At 43.3% G+C, this 19,966-nt stretch overlaps 1 protein-coding gene across 5 annotated transcripts in view; it reads right to left on the reverse strand.

Annotated features, from left to right (window-relative positions):
- Shep (RNA binding motif single stranded interacting protein alan shepard) overlaps window positions 1–19,966 on the reverse strand; it is a 41,727-nt gene that overhangs the window by 11,574 nt on the left and 10,187 nt on the right. For all 5 annotated transcript variants that reach the window (XM_076797919.1, XM_076797920.1, XM_076797921.1 and 2 more), the window contains 2 exons: window positions 1,582–2,025; window positions 27–241 (listed from right to left, as the gene is read on the reverse strand). In XM_076797919.1, coding sequence (XP_076654034.1) covers window positions 27–241; window positions 1,582–2,025 — 659 coding nt within the window. The remainder of the gene's footprint in view (window positions 1–26; window positions 242–1,581; window positions 2,026–19,966) is intronic.

Below are 19,966 nucleotides of genomic sequence, written 5' to 3' on the forward strand. Positions count from 1 at the left end.
TGTTTAATATCGCACGAGCGACTTACTGAGAACACATGTTAACAAGGTCTTTGTCGGTTGTATTTTGGTTGAGGCCCCGGATATACAAATTTGTTTTCGATAGTTGTTCCGCCTGCTGTCCTTGTATAGCATTATTGCTAAGGCTTGTGCTCATTGTCCCGCTTTGACTACCATTGGCGCTGCTACAACTACTATTGGTGTTAGCTGGGGAGGAGGCCGTTGGTACCCGTTGTCCACCATACTGTAAAAACATCCAAGGCAAAATATAAGCAAAATATATCTGATTATTACTTAAATGTTTGATGGAATGTTACCGAATCGGACAGAAAGAAAAGAAAGGAAAAGAAAAGGGAAACACGTATAAGGAAAGAGGAATATATGTACATGTATACATAGGATATACTACAATATTATGGTGTATTGCGTAGTAGGATGAAAGCTAGCTAGCCAACAATTTAGGAAGAAAATATGTATGCGACGAGAAGTCCTGGAAATCATTCTAGCCCCACCCGGTAATAGGGGTTGTAAATCACCGTGGTGCAGTGTGCGTCGATTCCTCTGCTTATCTACCTACCGGTTCTTCGAAATATCACATTTTTAGCGCAACAATATAAAGCCTATCCGCGGCGGTATCTTTCCTGTAATTTCGTACTGATCCGTGCATTTTGTACTACTCTACCGACAAATATGTTGTTTTGTTTCGTATGGAAAGATACGTGTGACCACGGATCAATGAAGAAGCTTCATGACAAATTTGGGGAGCTGGAATTCTCCGCAAAAGATTGCGCATGGTGCCAGAACGATATGTCGCGTTGTCATAGCCCCACCCGGTTTACGAAAAAAGGGGTTAACCTTTTCACTGCGCAAAGTCTAACGAATTTGTTTGGTTTGACCGATTGTCCATTTCTCGCAAAATGGTCGCATCTCGAGTTCCATTCGACTAGTTTTAATCGGCATCTTTATCGACTCTTCTTCCGTATAATGACACGAGTATACGTATGGACGCATGCTGCTTACTGCACAGAGTATGTATCTATAGAGAAACCCGTGTTCGGTGAAACAAACTTATTGACGCGACGCGATGCGGCGGTTCGACAATTATCTACGCGATCGTTGGACCTTTGGGAATATTTTGACTTTTCCGTACGGTACCGACAAGAGCGTGCGGCATCATACCACCCTGTACGTGAAATAGTAAAACAAAAATAAATGTAACAAATGTATTCCTTTAATGCGGTTTACTTGACGGGACCGGCGTAATAGCGATCTTCGATTCCGTAGTGGCAGCGTTCTGCTCGGCAACTACATAGGCACACATGTATCTGCAGTACACTTGCTTCGGTTACAATGGAGACGCGACTCGGCACGCAGAATGCGTCAATGACGAGGTTGTCGCACAATCGACGAACTAGTTGACACTTTTACGAACCAATCGAACTCAAGTAAGTAAGTAGTTTGCCGGGACTCGTTTCGCGTTAACGCCAAAGGGGCAAGTATACACGAATGTAGAGGGAGGTTGGTAAGGAGATGGTGGCATAGGGAGGGAGGAAGGGGACGAGAAAGAGAAAGAGAAAAACTTACCGACGCGTGTTGTGCGTAGGAGGCGGTGGCGTAAGGATTCGCCGTAGGCGGTAGTTGCTGTGCTCCGACGGGCATCTGACCGGCCGCCGCAGCCGCGGCCGCTGCTGCGCTCGGGTACCTCGTGTACGGTGGGTAAGCGGCCGCCGCTGCCGCCGCAGCCGCAGCCGCGTGAGAGGGTGGCGCTGCACCCCAGGCCGCTGCGCCGCTCGCACGATACTGTACCGGATTCCCGCCTCGTGGACCGCCGCCGGTGTTTCCCTTCAATCCGTGCCCGCCTCCACCACCGCCGCCGCCGCCACCTCCACCTCCGCCGCCTCCACCGCCGCCGCCACTCGCTGGACCTACGCCGACGCCGCCACCGCCGCCCCCGCCGCCGCCGCCTCCGGCGCCACCGGCGTTACCATTGTTAGCACCCACGTACGTCGGTCTCGGACCGTTCGTACCCTGGAAAACAGAAAATCAGAATTATAGTTGCACGATATGATGTACTTCTTGAGAACACTGTCACAACCACCTCGGTTAACCCTTAAGGGGGCCGGCAGGGTTTGAAATCCATATGCTTATGCACGGGTCAAAACCTTTTCAAACTATCGCTTCAATATTGCAATGAGCAGTTTAAAAGTGGTCACTTGCGTTTCCTAAAAGTCCAATTTATGTCTGTATAGAGCCCAAATTGCGAATTTCTACCTCATCGTGGAGTAATTTGTAATATTCGGCAGAAAATTCGAATTCTGAAGCAAGTATGACGTCACAAGATGGCTGCCGCTGAGAGATTCTCTTAATTTCGAGAGATTTAGTGTTCGTATCGAAAAAAAGGCTCTATACAGACGTAGCAAATTGTGTTAACATTTTTAGCCGCGCCATTCGTGAACCGAGAGTTCAGCTATTTGCTTCTGTCAATATTTAGGTTATGTTTAATGTGTTTACAGAAATAAATTGTTGCTGCAATCAAAGTTAGCAAGGAATTAGGTAAGTGGGGTCCTCAATGGACCCCACGTATGCATTCATGTTCCTAATATTTAGTATTGTAGCGGCTAGCTGGGCGCCGGAAGAGAAATCTTCAGCGCACCAGCACCAAGAAAGATTTATGGTTTGCACAGCATAAGACGCTATTTGTGAGAAAACGTCTTTAACGTTTTTGGCCACTTAGCGGACAGACGTGTCCTTGTAGTTACTAGCGACGTACTCAATAGCGCAAGTGGACGCCATAAATTTTGGGTAGTCGAAGGGTCTCCAGCCTAGAGTGACCCAGCGACGCGTGCCTGGTTTCTATCACCCGGGAAAGCTGGGACAGCAACTCGCACAGAAAAATATGGAAAGCCGTGCTAAAATTCAGAATATGCCAAAATATGTGAAAGATGCACTTAGGGATTGTGGAGTTGAACCGGAGCAATCTACACTGTCTGAAATTGCGAATTTCTAGCCTCATCGAGGAGTAATTTGTAATGTTCGGCAGAAAACTCGCTTTCTGGAGAAAGTATGACGTCACAAGATGGCTGCCGCAGACAGATTCTCTTAAAAGGGGTTATGTACAGTCAGGAGGCCCAAAAAAGCGATTTTTTAAGAATTTTTCCTGAGAAGACTTGTACGTTTATTAATGTAAAAATTTGTACACATATTATGGTAACTTTTAACTGTATTTTAATATTTTTTATTTGTAAAAATAATAATTTTGAAAGCTGCTATAGCTGATCTCCAGGAGCTCCTCCCAAAAAAGGCGCCTTGCGGTGTATAATCTTGTAATTAATCGAAGGTTTTTTCGTACCGATGAATATTTCTTTTTTTATAAACAATTTAAGGCCAAAATTTTTGTGAAAAATCGATTTTTTTTTAGAAGTCGCCATTTTGTCAAAAAATTTTATTTTGCTTATTCCTTCGATTAATTACAGGATTATACATTACTTTAACGAAATCCGCTTGGTTTTTTAATTTTAGATGAAAGGCGCCTTTTTTGAGAGGAGCTCCTGGAGATCAGCTACAGCAGCTTTCAAAATTATTATTTTTACAAATAAAAAATGTTAAAATACAGTTAAAAGTACCATAATATGTGTGAAAATTTTTACATTAATAAATGTAAAAGTCTTCTCAGGAAAAATTCTTAAAAACTCCCTTTTTTGGGGGCTCCTGACTGTATATAACCCCACACTTTGAGCGCCCAACTAGAAACCCCAAAAATTCCATAAAATCAAAGTAAGTTATTTAATGAAATAAAAATTGCAAAAAATTAAATGTACGATACCGAGTAATCTTCCAACTTTCTTGCATGTTACTAATCAAGTTTAGTACAATGAATATATCAACGTAAAAATTCATTTTAAAACCTGCACAAATAATTCCGTCACCCAAATATGGGTGACGCGGCGCCGAACGTGTTAACCACCTCTGGCTCCTACACACGTGTACGATACGATTTCGACGGAACTCCGTGTATAGTTTACCAATTTATACATACTTCGAGTCAGAGGTTTTACCAGAAATGAAATACGATGCGGTACGCGTGAAATTGGAACGGGTTTCGGTCATCGGTTCTCCGATATCGCGACTCTGTTCGCATGAACACGGATCTTTGATACACTGTAACTACGAATGTTTACATACACTACCGTCCATAAGTAATCGGACACCTTTTCAAGCGGAATAACTTTTTTAAAATTGGCCCAAATGACTTGAATCTTTTTTAGATGTTAGACCAACTAGTTTGCTAGAGAATGACTAAACAAATGTTTTTTTTAGATTGCAATTGGTTGGAATGATAAAAAAATAAAAAAATAATGTTTTTTCAACTTTTTTATCTGATCGTATGACGATAATAAAAAAAATGCGTTTTGTAGATTTCGATAACTTATATGCATACGGAAAATTGAATCGAAATCGGTCAACGTTGCAATGAGCTACAAACGTTTCAAGATGATCACATAAGGGCGAAATTCCCTGGCAAGGTCCATAATCTGCGACTTTCACCCTTACACTCTCTAAACATGTTGCCTAATGTCTCGTGCACAAAATAAACTTCAGAAGTAGGTTACGATTTTGTACATGTAATAATTTTTTTTTTCTACATTAATTGGAAATGAAGTTCTTCTTTGTTATCTATCTACTTCGAATGTTAAAATGATAACTCAAAATCAAATTGTTTACCAATACGAAAATGCAAGAAACTTGAAAAACTAAAATTTACATTTTACATAGTATTTAAAAGAAATATTCCGTTAATACTTTCTGTATGTTAAAAAATTACATAAATGTACAAGGTGTGCGCTACTATAAGGACCATTAAACTATATATATATAATATAGTATATCTCGAAAACTATCGATTCCGCGTTGTTACGCATACACTTGTATCCTTTGCACTCGGAACTATTTTAACTCGACAACCATACATTTCTATCTACCTGGATAATTTTTTTTTCATTTTATGCACACGAAACTGATGCAAAAAATATTTTGATATAACAATTTTTAGTGGCGCATCAGAGTCGCCGCTCGAAGCCTAAGGGTTAAATCCTTTCGTTCGATAGCGTAAATTAGGTAATCTAAGTTTAAAGCGAGCACGTCGAATGCAACGAAACGAAATAATTGAAAGCGTGATCACTCGAAGTACATTTCCCGACGCGACGCGAAGAGCGGCGAAGACGTTGATGATTGATTGTTGACGGTTTAAGGTAGACGATTGACGACAAGCACAATTCCAAAAGGGAAACGATGAGTAACCGAGCGATAAACTGTACGAAGTATTCGGGCCGATTTATATTGCCTTGAGACTGCTAAGCCGAGACGAGACGAGACAAGCGACGCGGCGGTGATGCATAACCGCTACAAAGGAAATCAAAGACCCTATACAGAGTGACTGTGAAACGAACTATCGTACAGCGTACAAAACCGTAAAGATGGTAAAGCTCGCGATTTTTTTTTTTAAATAGATTTTGAAAATACGAAAAATACTTGGCCCGTTTATCGGTTCTACAACGCACATACTGTAGATTTGTAGTTTCAAGGTAAAAAGATGTTACGCTTTTTCAATTGGAACGATTTGCACGGCAAGTTCGTGTCAGCTTGTGTCTTTACCGAGCGTATTACGACGACTCTCGTAAGTATGCTGATACGTAGGCACGATGTATTACGTGCGAGTACAATCGGTTGGTCCGTCTGCGTCTGTTGGATCGTTGGTCGGTTGCCAAGTATATTTGTGCGTGGATAGATGCGAATAGGCCTTAATTGCGGTGTGCAGGCCCGAAAACTCACGAATAAAACTTGAACAAACAAACTTGTATTTCTAGGAACTTTTTGTTATCGACGATTCTGCCCGCCTGCCGAAACTGATCTTTCGTTTGATCCGACATCGAGCTCGAAAATTGCTTGCTCCGACGCGAATCGATCGATCGCAATTAACACATTCGCGACCGGCACATTTTTCCGTTTCTAATACCGAGTACCGGCGAAAATAATGAAATTCTGAAGCCGGTTGTCGCAAATTTGTATCGCTAAAGCAAGGATAAAAATGATAAAATTGGTTTTGAAATATCAATATTGCAATTAGGTGTTGTTTCAAATAAAACGTCAGATTCACGTCAGCGGCAATCAGGAATAGAATTTAAAATGACGTGAATTCACGTCAGCGGTCGCGAACGTGTTAAGGTTCGTGATTCGTCGCGTTCAACGATTTTCACGGATGCTGGAAATACGCGTCAAATTGCGTTTCTGACATTTTGATTACCGGATGAGTCAAAATGACTCGCTCCTAATTCTTTCTTTTAGAAATATTGAAATTATAAATGCTCTCAGGAGAACATTTTTGAATAATAGATATTCAAACAAAACTGGTACGAAATATTTAACACGTTCACGGACAGTAAAAATTTCAGCGAGCTGCAAAAATAGACAGGCAATTTTTCTTGAAACTAGTTGTACTATCCGAAATCTGATTAGAAATAAACAATAATAATAAGTTAACTGTCATTAGTAATGACAAATGAAATGTATATTAATTGCAAAAACAAATTTCAATTTGAAATGTGTATTAATTACAAAAACTTATGGTTGTATAAAATTAAATGAATAAAAATTGGCTATAAAATTTGCATGCTATAGCATTCACGTAATTCTGCATCACTATGAAAATGAATGTTATAGCATTTGCGTCCGCGAACGTGTTAAACAGATGCAATTTTGTTGTTATCATAAGGCAACGCCAGTTGCATTTAATGCTCGATGGTAGTAGTGTTACCCTTTGCACTCCGAGCCATCGATTCTAGGCTCATAATGTCCCCTCAGAGGGGACATTCGAGTGCATAGAGTTGAATTTGTATTGTTGCCGCGAGCCATGAATATCGGATTGTGACGCGGGACGATCATCTTATCAGGATCTTGGGATCTACCGTGACTGACATTGAACTTCGAGCGGAATCCGGGTGCGCATGCATATTTTGAAGTCGTTGAGCGAAATCCGCGTGGCGATTTCACTTCTGCCGCGCCGAACCCGATGAACATAGAATAAACAGGATAGTTGGCTGCCAGAAAATAATCTCCGAGTCTGTAGAGTCCGCGTGCTTCGAAACGATATCGTCGGACCAGCCTACTTGCCGCTTTAATCGAACCATCCACGGAGAAGCATTCTCGTAGGAGCGCGTTCGCTGAAATTATTATTATGCGATACGCGTACACGTATAGCTTGGCCGCTTATCTGTCGCATTTGACCTCCGTGCACAGTCGAAGAATATTATAATAGGAAAGCCAGACAAGTTCCGGCGTCGCAGTTCGAGCCCCGAAAACCTACAATTAGTTACGAATGCAACGATAAGATAACCAAACGGCTTATCGGAGACCAGAGGAGAATCGTTTTCTATTGTCTACTGCTCGTACATACTCGAAAGCGTTTGCTTTTCGATCGATCCCTTTCGTCTACTTATCGGAGACGGAGGGGAAAACTGTTGTTCGCTGCGTCGAATGGAAACCACGCGTTTCCTTTGTCGAATGGGCAAACATCGCTTGAAACACCGAGAGACGAAGAGGAGGAGTGAGCGCAATTTTCTTGTCAGAATAATCAAAGGTGTACGAGACGCGTCTTACGGCCGGTTGATTGCCAGGCAACGCCAAAAATAAATCGACGAGGAGAACGCTCGGTCGTCGCGATCCGCGACGGAGAAAGACTTTCTCGAGTCGCCGCGCCTCACCGCATCATGCCACGCAACCTAACGCCACGGCACTCCAGTTGTGTAGCGGCTGTCGCGATCGCGGCAGCAGGAGAACGAGTCTTTCCAGGACTTTCGATGCGTTGCATTCTCCGTGCTCCTTTAGAAAGCCCTCCCCCCATCCTAGCCCTCCCTCCCCTCGATTTGCATTTTTGGCATAGTTCTGATAACACCGTTTACCGTTCGCCCGGAAATGAAACGCGCGTTCAACAGGAAAAACCAACCTTCAACGAAACGTAGAGAGAAAGAGAGAGAGAGAATGCAGTGACCAGCGGACAGTAGTAGCCGAGCCTGAAAGTCACGGCTGTAAATCACTTATCACGAGACTCGAACCTTGTCGCTTCCTGCACCCCTTAACGATCTCTTTTTTCCTCTCTACCGGTATTAACAGGAAGGAAAGATAAGCCGGGGACAGAAAAAAAATGTTCGTTTTCCGTTTATCTTTGAACCGGCGGCAAGGCTAGCCCAACCAGCCAACGCGTTTACATGTTCTTCGAGAATCCGAGATCGAAGGATATGTAACGAGATATAGGGTTCGAGATAAGAGCGGTACTCGTTCTCCCCATCTTCTGGTTTTCCTATCGAACATCGATATTTTCAACTGGGAACGGGTTTCATTCCGATCGGAATGATTCGCGTTCGCCGCTACGAATCGGGCATGTCGCCTTTCAAAATTCTCAATTTATCGAACACCGCGACGATACGAGCAAGTAGTTGTCCGGAATGTTGAACGTATTGCGAATCGATGCAACCCTGTTCCCATCTGTTTCAGAACTACCGCGTCTTCGAGTAGCCCAGGCTGTAAAATATCTAGACGAGTATATGCGTCTGCGAGCAAGTAGTCGAAGCGAAATAGTCGGATAGAGCTCCACCTTTTATCTCCCAACAATTTTTTTCGACAATTCCGCGGCACACCACAAGTAAACGCTTGCGAATACAGGTAGCCCTCCTACAACACGGCTACAATTAAATTAAAGTTGCGTTAAATTAAAATAATATTTTTTGTTTTGTATTGTACATGCATTTATATTTTTAATAAAAATTAAGTTGTTGATGTAGAATTTAAAAAAATATTTGTTTTAATGTTTTCGGATCGTAACCCCCCTTTTTGTACTGGCTCTGGGTCTCATACAACACGGTATTTTCTAGGAACCTATCTACCGTGTTATAGGAGGGTTACCTGTACCATAAATTACAATAATACGTATATGTTTTTTATTAGATAAAAAAAACCAATGAAACAGCTTTACGTATGTAGATCAGTGCTCCGCAACCGCTGTGCCTAGTGTTCCTGATTTCTCAACATTTTTCACTACTCGAGAAATGAGAAATAAGACTATATTTCTCGAGAATTTTTGAGAATTTTTAATAAAATAAAAAAATATTGGGAAATTTTTACTCTCGTTTGGCCTGACTTCTTAAGAAGCATAATGCGTCTAATATAGAATCAGACATTATGCTTCTTTTTTTTTTTTGTAACAAAATCTGTAGTCGTAGAAAAATTTCTTTCATTTTCTGTGGATGTTGGCTTTATCGTATACAGAACATCCAAAAATTGCTGAAGATTGGATGTCCTTTTTTCAGTGGACTCAAAAATTTGGAATTCCTTTGTTACAGTCTGGAATTTATTTTCTTCTGCCGCTAAACTCTTGACACTAGATTCTTGAAGGCTATCTGCAATTTCTAATTCTAACTGTTTTTCCAGTGATAGTTCCTCATTCTGAGTTTTTCAATATTTTCATAAGAATCATTGTTATATTTTCCACAAAGTCTGCTTAGAATTTGTTTTGCCATTTTATACATATCTGCCTTGGATGTTAAATAAAAAAATGTATCTTCTGAATCTTCTTGCAGAGATTCTGGATTATGCAGATATTTTATAAGGGATACAACAATCTTGTCTCTTCCTTTAGACATTTCTTCTTTAATAACAACAAGAAACTCATTACTCAATTCAGTATTCAGTTCTTCTAAAGCTTTAAATAAGAATTTAAGAGAATTTAAGAATTTATATGTTATAAAATAAATGAGATCCATAAGAATTTTCCTAAATGTAAATGTCTTGAGAAATACTGGAATTTTTCTCGAGAAATGAGAAATAATCAATTATAAAATTTCTCGAGAAGGAAAACTAGCTGTACCGTCCCGCACGCTAGTGTAATATGTTTTTATTAGATAAAAACAATAAAATAGCTTTACGTATGCAGATCAGTGTTCCGCAACCGCAGTGCCGCAACCGCAACACTAGTGCGCGCTGGGATAGAGAATCCGGCGAATCGAGTAGTCTGCGCAGCTCGTGATTTCCGGAACTAGGGAGTTGCGAGAAGTTGCGAGGAGAAGCTGAAGAGATATGGTGCCGGTGGTCGGTGACTTGTGAGCCAGCGACGATTACGAGCAGACTCGCCGAAACGTGTCCCGAGGGTAAAGTTCGCGCGAGAATCGGGGGTAAAGCTGCCCTCGCCCTCGGGTCGTCTTATTCCCATCGCTAGGTACGGTACACGGTTACAACGACGCGCAGACTACGATGGTAAGCAGGAAGTAACATCCGGTCGGTACATCACGATACCCATTTCACACGTCGTTCTCTATTTCGCAGTGACCAACTGCCACGTTGTCTGCATGCCGTTCAATTGAACCGGCGCGGCGCGGTGGAATCCACGGGCAAATCGTTTGTCTTGTTATCGTTCCGTCGAGCTCCGTCACGCGCATTGCTGCTTCATCGTGGTCGAGGGACCGGGGTTTCAGCGCTTAGGGCGCGACGAACGAAAGGAGCCTGTCTCTTCTCGCCCGTTATCGTGAATCGTGGCGATACAGTCGATAACTGACCTAAGCGCGTTCGTGGAAGGGGATCGGTGCACGGATAATTCGATTCGTCGACGATTCGCGCGATAAAACTCGTCTCATCTGCGTGTCCTCCGGCAACAGAGAACCGGACCATTCATTTCCGAGCATCTGACCAACGCGACACGTGCCTCGTGCCACGTGGTACTCGCGTCGCATAGAAAAATCCCTTCGATTCAACGGTTTCCGAATCTACAGGAAACAACTGTTAGCAGATAATGACACGCCGCGATTACCACGAAGCGAGATGCCCGAGGATGCGTTCCGGAAACCGAGGTAAACACTTTTTCTAAAGCAACACGGATTCGCACGGGAGACGCATCGCTCGGATAAACGGCGAACCAGGAGGAAACCTTAACAAGATCGCAAAGTATTTCACATTATTTTTTCATCGGATCGTATCGCTCGAACACCGAGAAAAACTGCCTCTCAGGCAGTGCAACGAGACGGTAGCTAAGGGTGCGTGTCCATTTGAGAGTAAAATTGTTGCTAGTTGCTCTTGAGAGTCAAATTCGTCGGTGTACACGCTGTTGAGAGTGCTGTTGCTTTCGTGAAAAATAAAACAACGACGAATTGAACTCTGGAGAGTAACACGCGACAGTTTTACTTTGAAACGGATCCTAACGGGCACACGATCGACATAGGACCGGTATCGCGATCTTAAATCGAGCTCGACGTTCTCGCGCACAGCGGTAATTTCAGTGAAAAAATTTGTCGATACGATATTGAAAATGTAAGAATTAATTATGTGCATCGATACCTCCTACGTTAGTCGTTCCTGCCACCGTCTACGTACTCGCAAAGATTTATCGTCGCGGCGCGCGGCGTGGCGAGTAACGAGTAAGCGAGAGGCAAGCGCCGAGCGGTGAACCGGAAACTAATTAATCAACTATCTACCGTCGACATCCCATGGAATGGGACGATTCATTTCGATCGAAAGAAGAATCGGTCGATCCAACGCGCGACGACTACCGATGTTGTTCGTTCGCGGAGGTGAAAACTAAACGAAAATGTATTCCGACGCGGTGAAACACGAACATAATTATTCGACGCGTCGTTGTATCGAGGCTGGAGCAACGTTTCCTAACGGTTTCGGAATAACCGAAACGTTTTCGAGCGAATGCAACACGAGATAGTTTGTAAGATAATACCGATCGACCAGCGTGTATCGATACGCTTCGCGTGTTAGTAACGTATCGATAGTGTCTAATGATGCCTTGTCATTTCGAATAGCCGGCGTATCCAGTTTTCCAATCGGTGCGCGGCGGTTTGGTTGTCACGGTAATATCGTGTTTCATCCGCGGACAGTTCTACGATTGTCGCGATTGTTTTTTTTTTTTGTTTGTTTTAATAGTTTAATGGTACCTCTTCGAGAGCCTACTTCGGAACCTGAGAATCCTTGGCAAACACGCAAACTGTCTTAGAGAAAAAGAAACAAATTTCGGGAACACCTTTGACATTGCAAGAGTTCTTCTATACTAATATACGATGAATCAGGATAAAGCAGGACCTGATAGAGATCAGGATGTCCCACATACCGTACCAGGGCGAACAGCATCGGTTGTACGATCTCGAACACATGTTACGTTCTATTAGCAAGCGCGGCCGCGTTAGAAGTACGAAACCGATCCTTCCTCTTCTGCTATGAACGCTGAACGATAGACGAAGTATAATCGCGGGAGCGACTTGAGTAGAAAATCTAGAATCGAGTCCTTCGATACTAGATCCGGAATAATTCGAAATACACCAGAATACACAGAACAACACCTCGTAAGAAGCAACGTTACTGAGCTACGGATTCTCGCATGGGATCGCACGCGCGCGAGCTGAACGCTCGCACTCGACGGAGCGACCAGATAAAGTTCACTGCGCGTCAGGGTTGCGTCTCGGTTTGATCCCGTTTGCTGCTTCACGGTCAAAATACATGCAGTCGGCGAGCACGCTGCCAACAGATATATGTAGACCGTGCACGCACAGGTATCGGACTACTCCCGCTACCGCTACCGCAACCGCTCACGCGCAGTCACGCGGTTTGTGTTCTGTTCTCAGACGATTTTTTTTTTTTTTTTAGAATATGTTATGATCTCGAAAGTCATAGAATGCAGCGTTTACAGTTTACAATGCACAGCGGCAGACTCGGGAGCCGTCGCGCGGATTCCCAAGGGAGGGGGGCTCCTCCCATACCCTTTTTCGCTCATTTTTCCTAAAAAGATAGCTTTTCAAAAAAAGTTTTGCAATATTTAACACTGAACTTACCACGGTCGGAATGACCGGTTTTATGTTTTACAATTATTGGAACCACAAAAATTCCTTGAATAAATAAATTTCCTTCTCCAAGCGTTTACCATATCGAAAATTACGGACAATCTGAATGAATTTAGGGTTACCATTTTTGTAAGACAATATTCACCAGATGCTGTTAATGCTTTGTAGATTTAGTGTTAAGCGTGTGATACTTTATGAACATTTTACACGTTGCATTTAGATGTATACTTTAAAATAGAAAATAGATATAATTCTCTTCTCTCAGGACGAACGTTCCGACTGCATCGAATGCTTGACTCTAACCGAAAATACTGCATCGTTCCTTGCCAATCTGGTTCTGTGTTTCGACTCTTAATTCTGGGATTATTCTTGCTATTCTTTGGAGATAAAAGCGATGTGTTGTCTGGTTTTTCCTTTCCATGCACTGTAATTTTTTCCTTGCAGCAACGGGACTTCGGAGTATTAAACTTAACTGTACAAACGACATTAAATAATTTTTTGAGAATTTTTCATCCAGGAAAGATGGGCCTTATTGAAAGTTTTCCAACCTGTGGGTTCGACGAGCTCCGCCTTGAGAATGCTAGAGTTAAGAATCTGTTAGCTATGAGACGAACAGCAAGAAAACCTTTCTTTCGGGGAATAATGACGGCTATCGTCGACTGTATGCCGATACCGTAGGAGACCCCTAACTTGGATCGCATTAACCTGCTTTAACCTATATTTTCGGAGCGTATCCAGCATTTTCGAGGCATTTCAGGCACGACCACAATGAGGATGCGTGAACGCGCGGATCAGCGAATCGATAAGATGCGAGGCAAAGAGACGAGGCTAGGCGAGGCAAGGCGAAGTGGGGGAAGAATAGAGAGAAGGTACAGATAAGAGGGAACCAGTCGTAGTCGTCGGACTCTCTCGTCTCTGCTCGAAAGAGTTCCTCTTTGCCAGCGCATACCGGACATTCCGTTCCTTCACCTTGAAGAGACGCGGAGACGCCACGCGTTCGCGCCTGACCAAAGTTCGCAAAAATTCGCGTGCTCCGATCCGATTCGAGCACCAACTAGAAAGTCTAGCAGACATTTTGCAAAGTTTTCCTCTCGAGATTTTCGTTTCCTCGCGGTGGTCGGTCGTTTTCGGTTTATCGTTCAAAATTTGTTACTGCGCATCGAAGCCCATCTTTCGTTTACCCTGGAAGCAAACCAAAGAAATGAAACCTTCGGTCCAGTGAACAGAGATAAAATTTCGAAGAGGCGATCGCGAATAAATCACGAACGCGTCCTTGCGAATTCTGTCCAGCCGATGTTTTCGGAAACGATCGTACACTCGTCAATCAGGGACAATTTTGACGACGACGACCGAACCGCGGGTGTGCTAGTACACACGTCGATTTCGATTTCGCTCTCGCTCTCGCGCCGAGGAACACGATTAATTACTTTCGGATCGTTGTACCAGCAAGGCCGAGCTCTCGAGGCAAGCGAGTGCGCGACACACGACGCGACGCGTTTACCTTCTGCTTGACCGTATTTCTGCTTCGAGCACACGTTAACGAAACGAAACGCGCGAGGGCAGGCAATATGTATAGGGTAAGGGACCCCATTACTGTGGGGGTACCAATTACTGTGCCTATCTTAATTACACTTATTTTTAAAGCATAATGAATATTTAAAAAGAGACATATAAACAATTTTAACACGTTGACTGCCATGTCACCGAAATGTGGGTGACGGAATGATTTGTCCAGGTTTTAAAATGAATTTTTACGTTAATATATTTATTCTACCAAATTTGGTTAGGATCTGTAAAATGCAAGAAGGTTGGGTGACTACTCAATATCATACATTTGATTTTTCAATTTTTATTTCATTAACTAACGTACTTTGATTTTATGGAATTTTTGAGGTTTCCAGTTTGGCAGTCAAAGTGTTAAATATTAACTAATTTTAATGAAAAAATTCAATATCTCTTTTGTAATATTCATTATGCTTTAACACGTTCGGCGCCGCGTCACCCATATTTGGGTGACGGAATTATTTGTGCAGGTTTTAAAATGAATTTTTAATATATTCATTGTACCGAAGATTAGGATCTGTAACATGCAAGAAAGTTGGAGGATTACTCAGTATCATACATTTAATTTTTTGCAGTTTTTATTTCATTAAATAACTTACTTTGATTTTATGGAATTTTTGGGGTTTCTAGTCGGGCGTTCAAAGTGTCAAAAAGAAGTATAATTAATATACGCACAGTGATTGGTACCCCCGCAGTAATTGGGTCCCTTACCCTATCAGACGATTTGACCTGCACGCGTGTTACGATTGCGCGATACGAATTACGAAAGAAGGATCGTTCTTCCTAGGATCGATTTCCAACGCCCTTGACATTTTTAGCGGAGATCGACAAGATCGTTGGAAAACGCGACTGCAATGAGACCCTCGATCTAAAATACCTATTTTTCCTCCGATGTTCGCCGATCGCCGGCGTTGGTGTTGGTGTTAAAGACGCTAACGAAGTATCGCGACTAACTGAACGACACGATTCAAGTGCTAACTCGTGCGGCCTTACGCAAAGTGTCGACGATCTGCGAGGACGACCGGTGCTTCACCTAATCAGGTCCGAAGTTCGAACGCAAGGAATCGAACGAATACGGAAACGTACCTAGGGCAACTGGCTCTCGATTAATCGTTTCCGGTCTTCTTGGGAATAACGAGGAACTTACCTGAAACAAAAAAGAGGAAGCAAGATTTAGTATAATGTTCGTCGGGGATGCGTGGAAACGAAATAAAATCTTGGAGAATCTTATGCAGCAACGATTATTTGAGTCGCGTGGAATTACCGGAAGTCTCGTAGGCCAAGTGCGAACGTGTTGCTACCGGAAACGGAATAGTTCACGGCGATACCGTTTGCGATATGCTACGTCGCGAATGGATTTTGATACCACGAAACCTGTTGAGCCGGGAATCTATCTAAACGTTCGAAATACAGTGATTTCTCTATACAGGGTGATCCACGCAATTGTTTTAAGTCATAACTCCGTTATTATTGCATTTACGAAAAAATGATAAAGGAGAAAGATAAATGGTTCGAAGAGCACTACATCTGTAGGCCTTTAAATTTTTTTTAGATGCAGCAGTGCATGTGCAATTAACAATTGCATAATTTCTTTAAATAGAAATGCATATTTTTTTTGCACATATCGATTCTTCCGTTCATTCTACGTAAAAAATGATTAGGGTACCATGGCAAAAAAATTATTAGATCTCGAGATATTTTCAAAAAATGTCTTTATTAAAGGAGATACTCGAACACTTCATGACTATGTTGTAAACGTAAACGCCCTTTCGACATTGTTATCATAACAGAAACCGATTTGTACGAGTAAGCATTTCATCATTCAGTAGCAATTCACGTATCGTAACTCGAGTACGAAAACTAAGATTTTGAAAAAGTGTAGCTGTATTTCACTAAATACAAGAAAATGTATTTTACTAACACGTAAAACGTGTCGTAACGTTTCTTACGTTATCAGAAATGTTTAGAATGTAATGGAGAAGCGTTTGAGCATCTTCTTCAATAAAGACATTTTTTGAAAATATCTCGAGATCTAATAATTTTTTTGCCATAAGGTACCCTAATCATTTTTTACGTAGAATGAACGGAAGAATCGATCTGTGCAAAAAAAAAAAATATGCATTTCTATTTAAAGAAATGATGCAATTGTTAATGGCACATGCACTGCTGCATCTAAAAAAAATTTAAAGGCCTACAGATGTAGTGCTCTTCGAACCATTTATCTTTCTCCTTTATCATTTTTTCGTAAATGCAATAATAACGGAGTTATGACTTAAAACAATTGCGTGGATCACCCTGTATATGTCGCCAAGGCCTGGGTGATAAGCGTCGCGAAATTATCCCCACCGCGGTGTATACCCCGTGAGGGGCCGCGAAGCTCGAGAGGCCTCGGACGCCGAGGATTGTAAACATAACATGGCTCGGGTTTGACTCGTAGACGATATATATACCCGTGTTGTTGACATATATCGAGAATTCACTGTATCTCCCTCGCTGCGCCGCGTCAATTCCGAATAGGAGCAGCATATCAAAATTTTCGTTGGCGAAGCTTCCGACACACGTTAAATTCGTTGCGACTAATCGACTGTTCTGTCTCGCAGCGATCGTATCGGTGACGGGGCGACGGGACAGGTCGTCGATCGCAGATCTCGTACGCGCGAGAAATCGCGCTGCTAGCACGCTCGAATCCCAGTCGTAAACGGATCGTTAACTTGCTTTTTACCCGGTTCGAGACAGACTACAATAACGCGAGAGATGTCCAGAAGAGTTTCGCACCGTCAGTCGATGCCGACATCGACTCGTACCGATAGTACGTATGTATCTACACATGTATATTGCCGGAAACATGTACATTAACATCGTAACAGAGGAAAAGTCAAAGACGGACGACGCACCCGACTTTCCTCGCCGAAAGCGAGAACTCGCTTCGCATCGAACTACGTCGAACTTCCGCTACGCTTCTCACTCTGGTTCGATTTTTCCGACTTTCGCAATGCGACGCGTGTGGATCTGTCGATGTTTATTCCCTAGGAAAGATGGGAAGGAAAGTGGCAACAACAAATGATTTACAACCCTCTAACCGCGCGTATTCCCTTTTCTTCGAGATCGTTTCTTGCCACGGAACAGCTTGCATTCTTTATCTTTATTGTTAGTTCTATTTTCTCCTCCTCAACTGTTCGAGCTTTTTGCGCTTAAGAGACGAGGGTAGTCACGTGACATTTGTAGAGCCTGCAGGTCGATAACTGTTGTATAATTTCCATTCACAGCCTCCAGCCACTGACTTCGGATCCGTCTTGGTCTTGATCCGACGTGTCTTAAGTCTGTGGCTAAACTTGTCACATTTTTTGCTCCGCATTATCGATATTATGAATTCTGTCGCCGGAAACGTGCTTCAAGTTTTTGGCTTTATTTCGCAGAGAATCAAGACAAAATTCTCTATTCTCGATTTCATCCAGAAAACTCATCCAATGGCATAAAAATGCTTGGATTCCACGGCATGCGCATCGTCAATCTATGGCCTAGTTCTAACGCTTATATTTCCAAATATCTGCATAATCTCGGCAGCTCATGACCAGGGAGTGCTAGATTGAACCATCCTCTTTCGAATGAGCCCTCTCCCAGTGAAAACTATTCTCATATAAGGACGAAAAGTCGAGGCACGTGAAACCATTTTTCGCCTATTTTTGTCGGTAACGTGGTCACTCTACCTTATCGCGAATCTACGGTGTCTTGGCTCTTAATACCGTTCATTTTTCCAAACACTTTTTTTAGCATCCTCGGTAGTTTCGACATGATTGGTCTCCGTAGACACAGGTGAGACAAAAAGCGTGCAGGGTACACAAGTCTCTTAGGTTTTCTTTCTGTGCTATTCAGATCGCGTAGTTTTTGCGTTCTTCGAGCGGCATTAATGACGACTACGAAGTAACTGCAACGCTCGAAGTCACCGAATTTCCCTACATATCTTACCGCACCTACGACAACAATAACGCGTCGCGACGCAACGCGCAAAATGCAAAAACCGAAAGCCATTTTACATAACCGCTTTTGCCCGCGGTCTCGCCGGTGCGCGCGTGGAATCGCCAATCGGTCGGCGATCAGAACCGCTAATTAACAAGATAAAAATCAGCCGCGCAGGCATGCATCGCGCGTGAATGCTTTGTAAAGCGCTGCCAGTCTTGTTCCTGTCGTTATCAGCTGTAATTTCAAAGAAAACCACCGCGTCTTTCGAAACTTTCACTGTATGCGCGTCGCGTCGCGTCGCGTCGCGTCGCGCGTTGGCGCTACCTGTCAGCGACCGGTAGCTCGTATGCTGTTATCGCATCAGCACACCGTTCCGCAGATTCGATAAGAAAGCTACCAATCGTTGGTTTCGCCCGACAACGAAGTCAATAAGACTAGAACTAATAATTCCACCGGAATAAAAATTCGTTTCTCGAACAGCTCTTGTACACGTGCGCAGCTCGATCGATCGTTAACGCGCGTCGCGCAGCGGTCGGTATCACGTCGCGAACGCGCTGCGAGAAATTCGAATTACAGTGATTTCTCAATATATGTCGCCAAGGCCTAGATGATAAATGTCGCGGGTATACCCCGCGAGGGACCAAGAAGCTCGAGAGACCTTGGACGCCGAGGAGTGGCAATACCCGTGTTGTTGACATATATCGAGAATTCACTGTATATAAAATTTGAAAATCGGCGCAAATTCTCCAACAACCCAACAATTCTCGTGGGTGTCATCAGGGGTTGACTCGAGAGGATGCAGCCCAGACCTCGCCCAGATCCCCTGGGAAAACGAATAGATCGGTTGGTTGGTCCGGCCTCGAGTCTGACACCCTTTAGCCGGGTTTAGGGCAACCGAGAGTATTATTAACCGAGATCGCGTGCTTCCGTGTCTTTACTTCGCGAAACAATGAGATCGGCCGTTCGAGATAGAGACTCCGTTCCTCCGCGAGTGTATTGCGCACACGCGAGACCAACGAAACGCCTCCAAATCCAATCGCTTTCGCGTTTCTTCTTCCTCTTCGCCCGCCGCCCCGCACCCTCCGCGCAGATTATCTTTCTTCTCCGATTTACGGAACTTTTTGTCTCAGTACGAATTTTATCAAGCATTTCGAGAGACGATAGTCTCTTTCGAAGAAACTCTTCGAAGGTCGACACACCCGAAGTATCGCGCGGCTCGTCATTACGTTCCGAAAAACCGTCGTGTCTCGTGAAACGCATTCGCATAAATTGTCTCTCTCGTCCAACCGATTCCTTCTAGTCTCGCGAACACTTTCTGCAGACTTATTAACTTACGGAATGTCCAAGAATATTTTTGCCAATTGTTTCAGCGATTTTTCACGTTTGTCGGTGTCTCAAGGTCGAACTTCTACGTCCAACTTGTCGACGGGCAAAAAGTACGAGGAAGGGTTCCCCGGTTAGTTTATTGCACGTCCTGTGCGATATTGAGATCGAAAGCGATCGAAAGTCTGGCCAAGCATTAACTGGTTCTACTACGTTTAGAAATAGTCGGATAGCAAATAGCA

The sequence above is a fragment of the Halictus rubicundus genome, chromosome 12, assembly GCF_050948215.1.
Source record: "Halictus rubicundus isolate RS-2024b chromosome 12, iyHalRubi1_principal, whole genome shotgun sequence".
NCBI classification, from domain to species: Eukaryota; Metazoa; Arthropoda; class Insecta; order Hymenoptera; family Halictidae; genus Halictus; species Halictus rubicundus.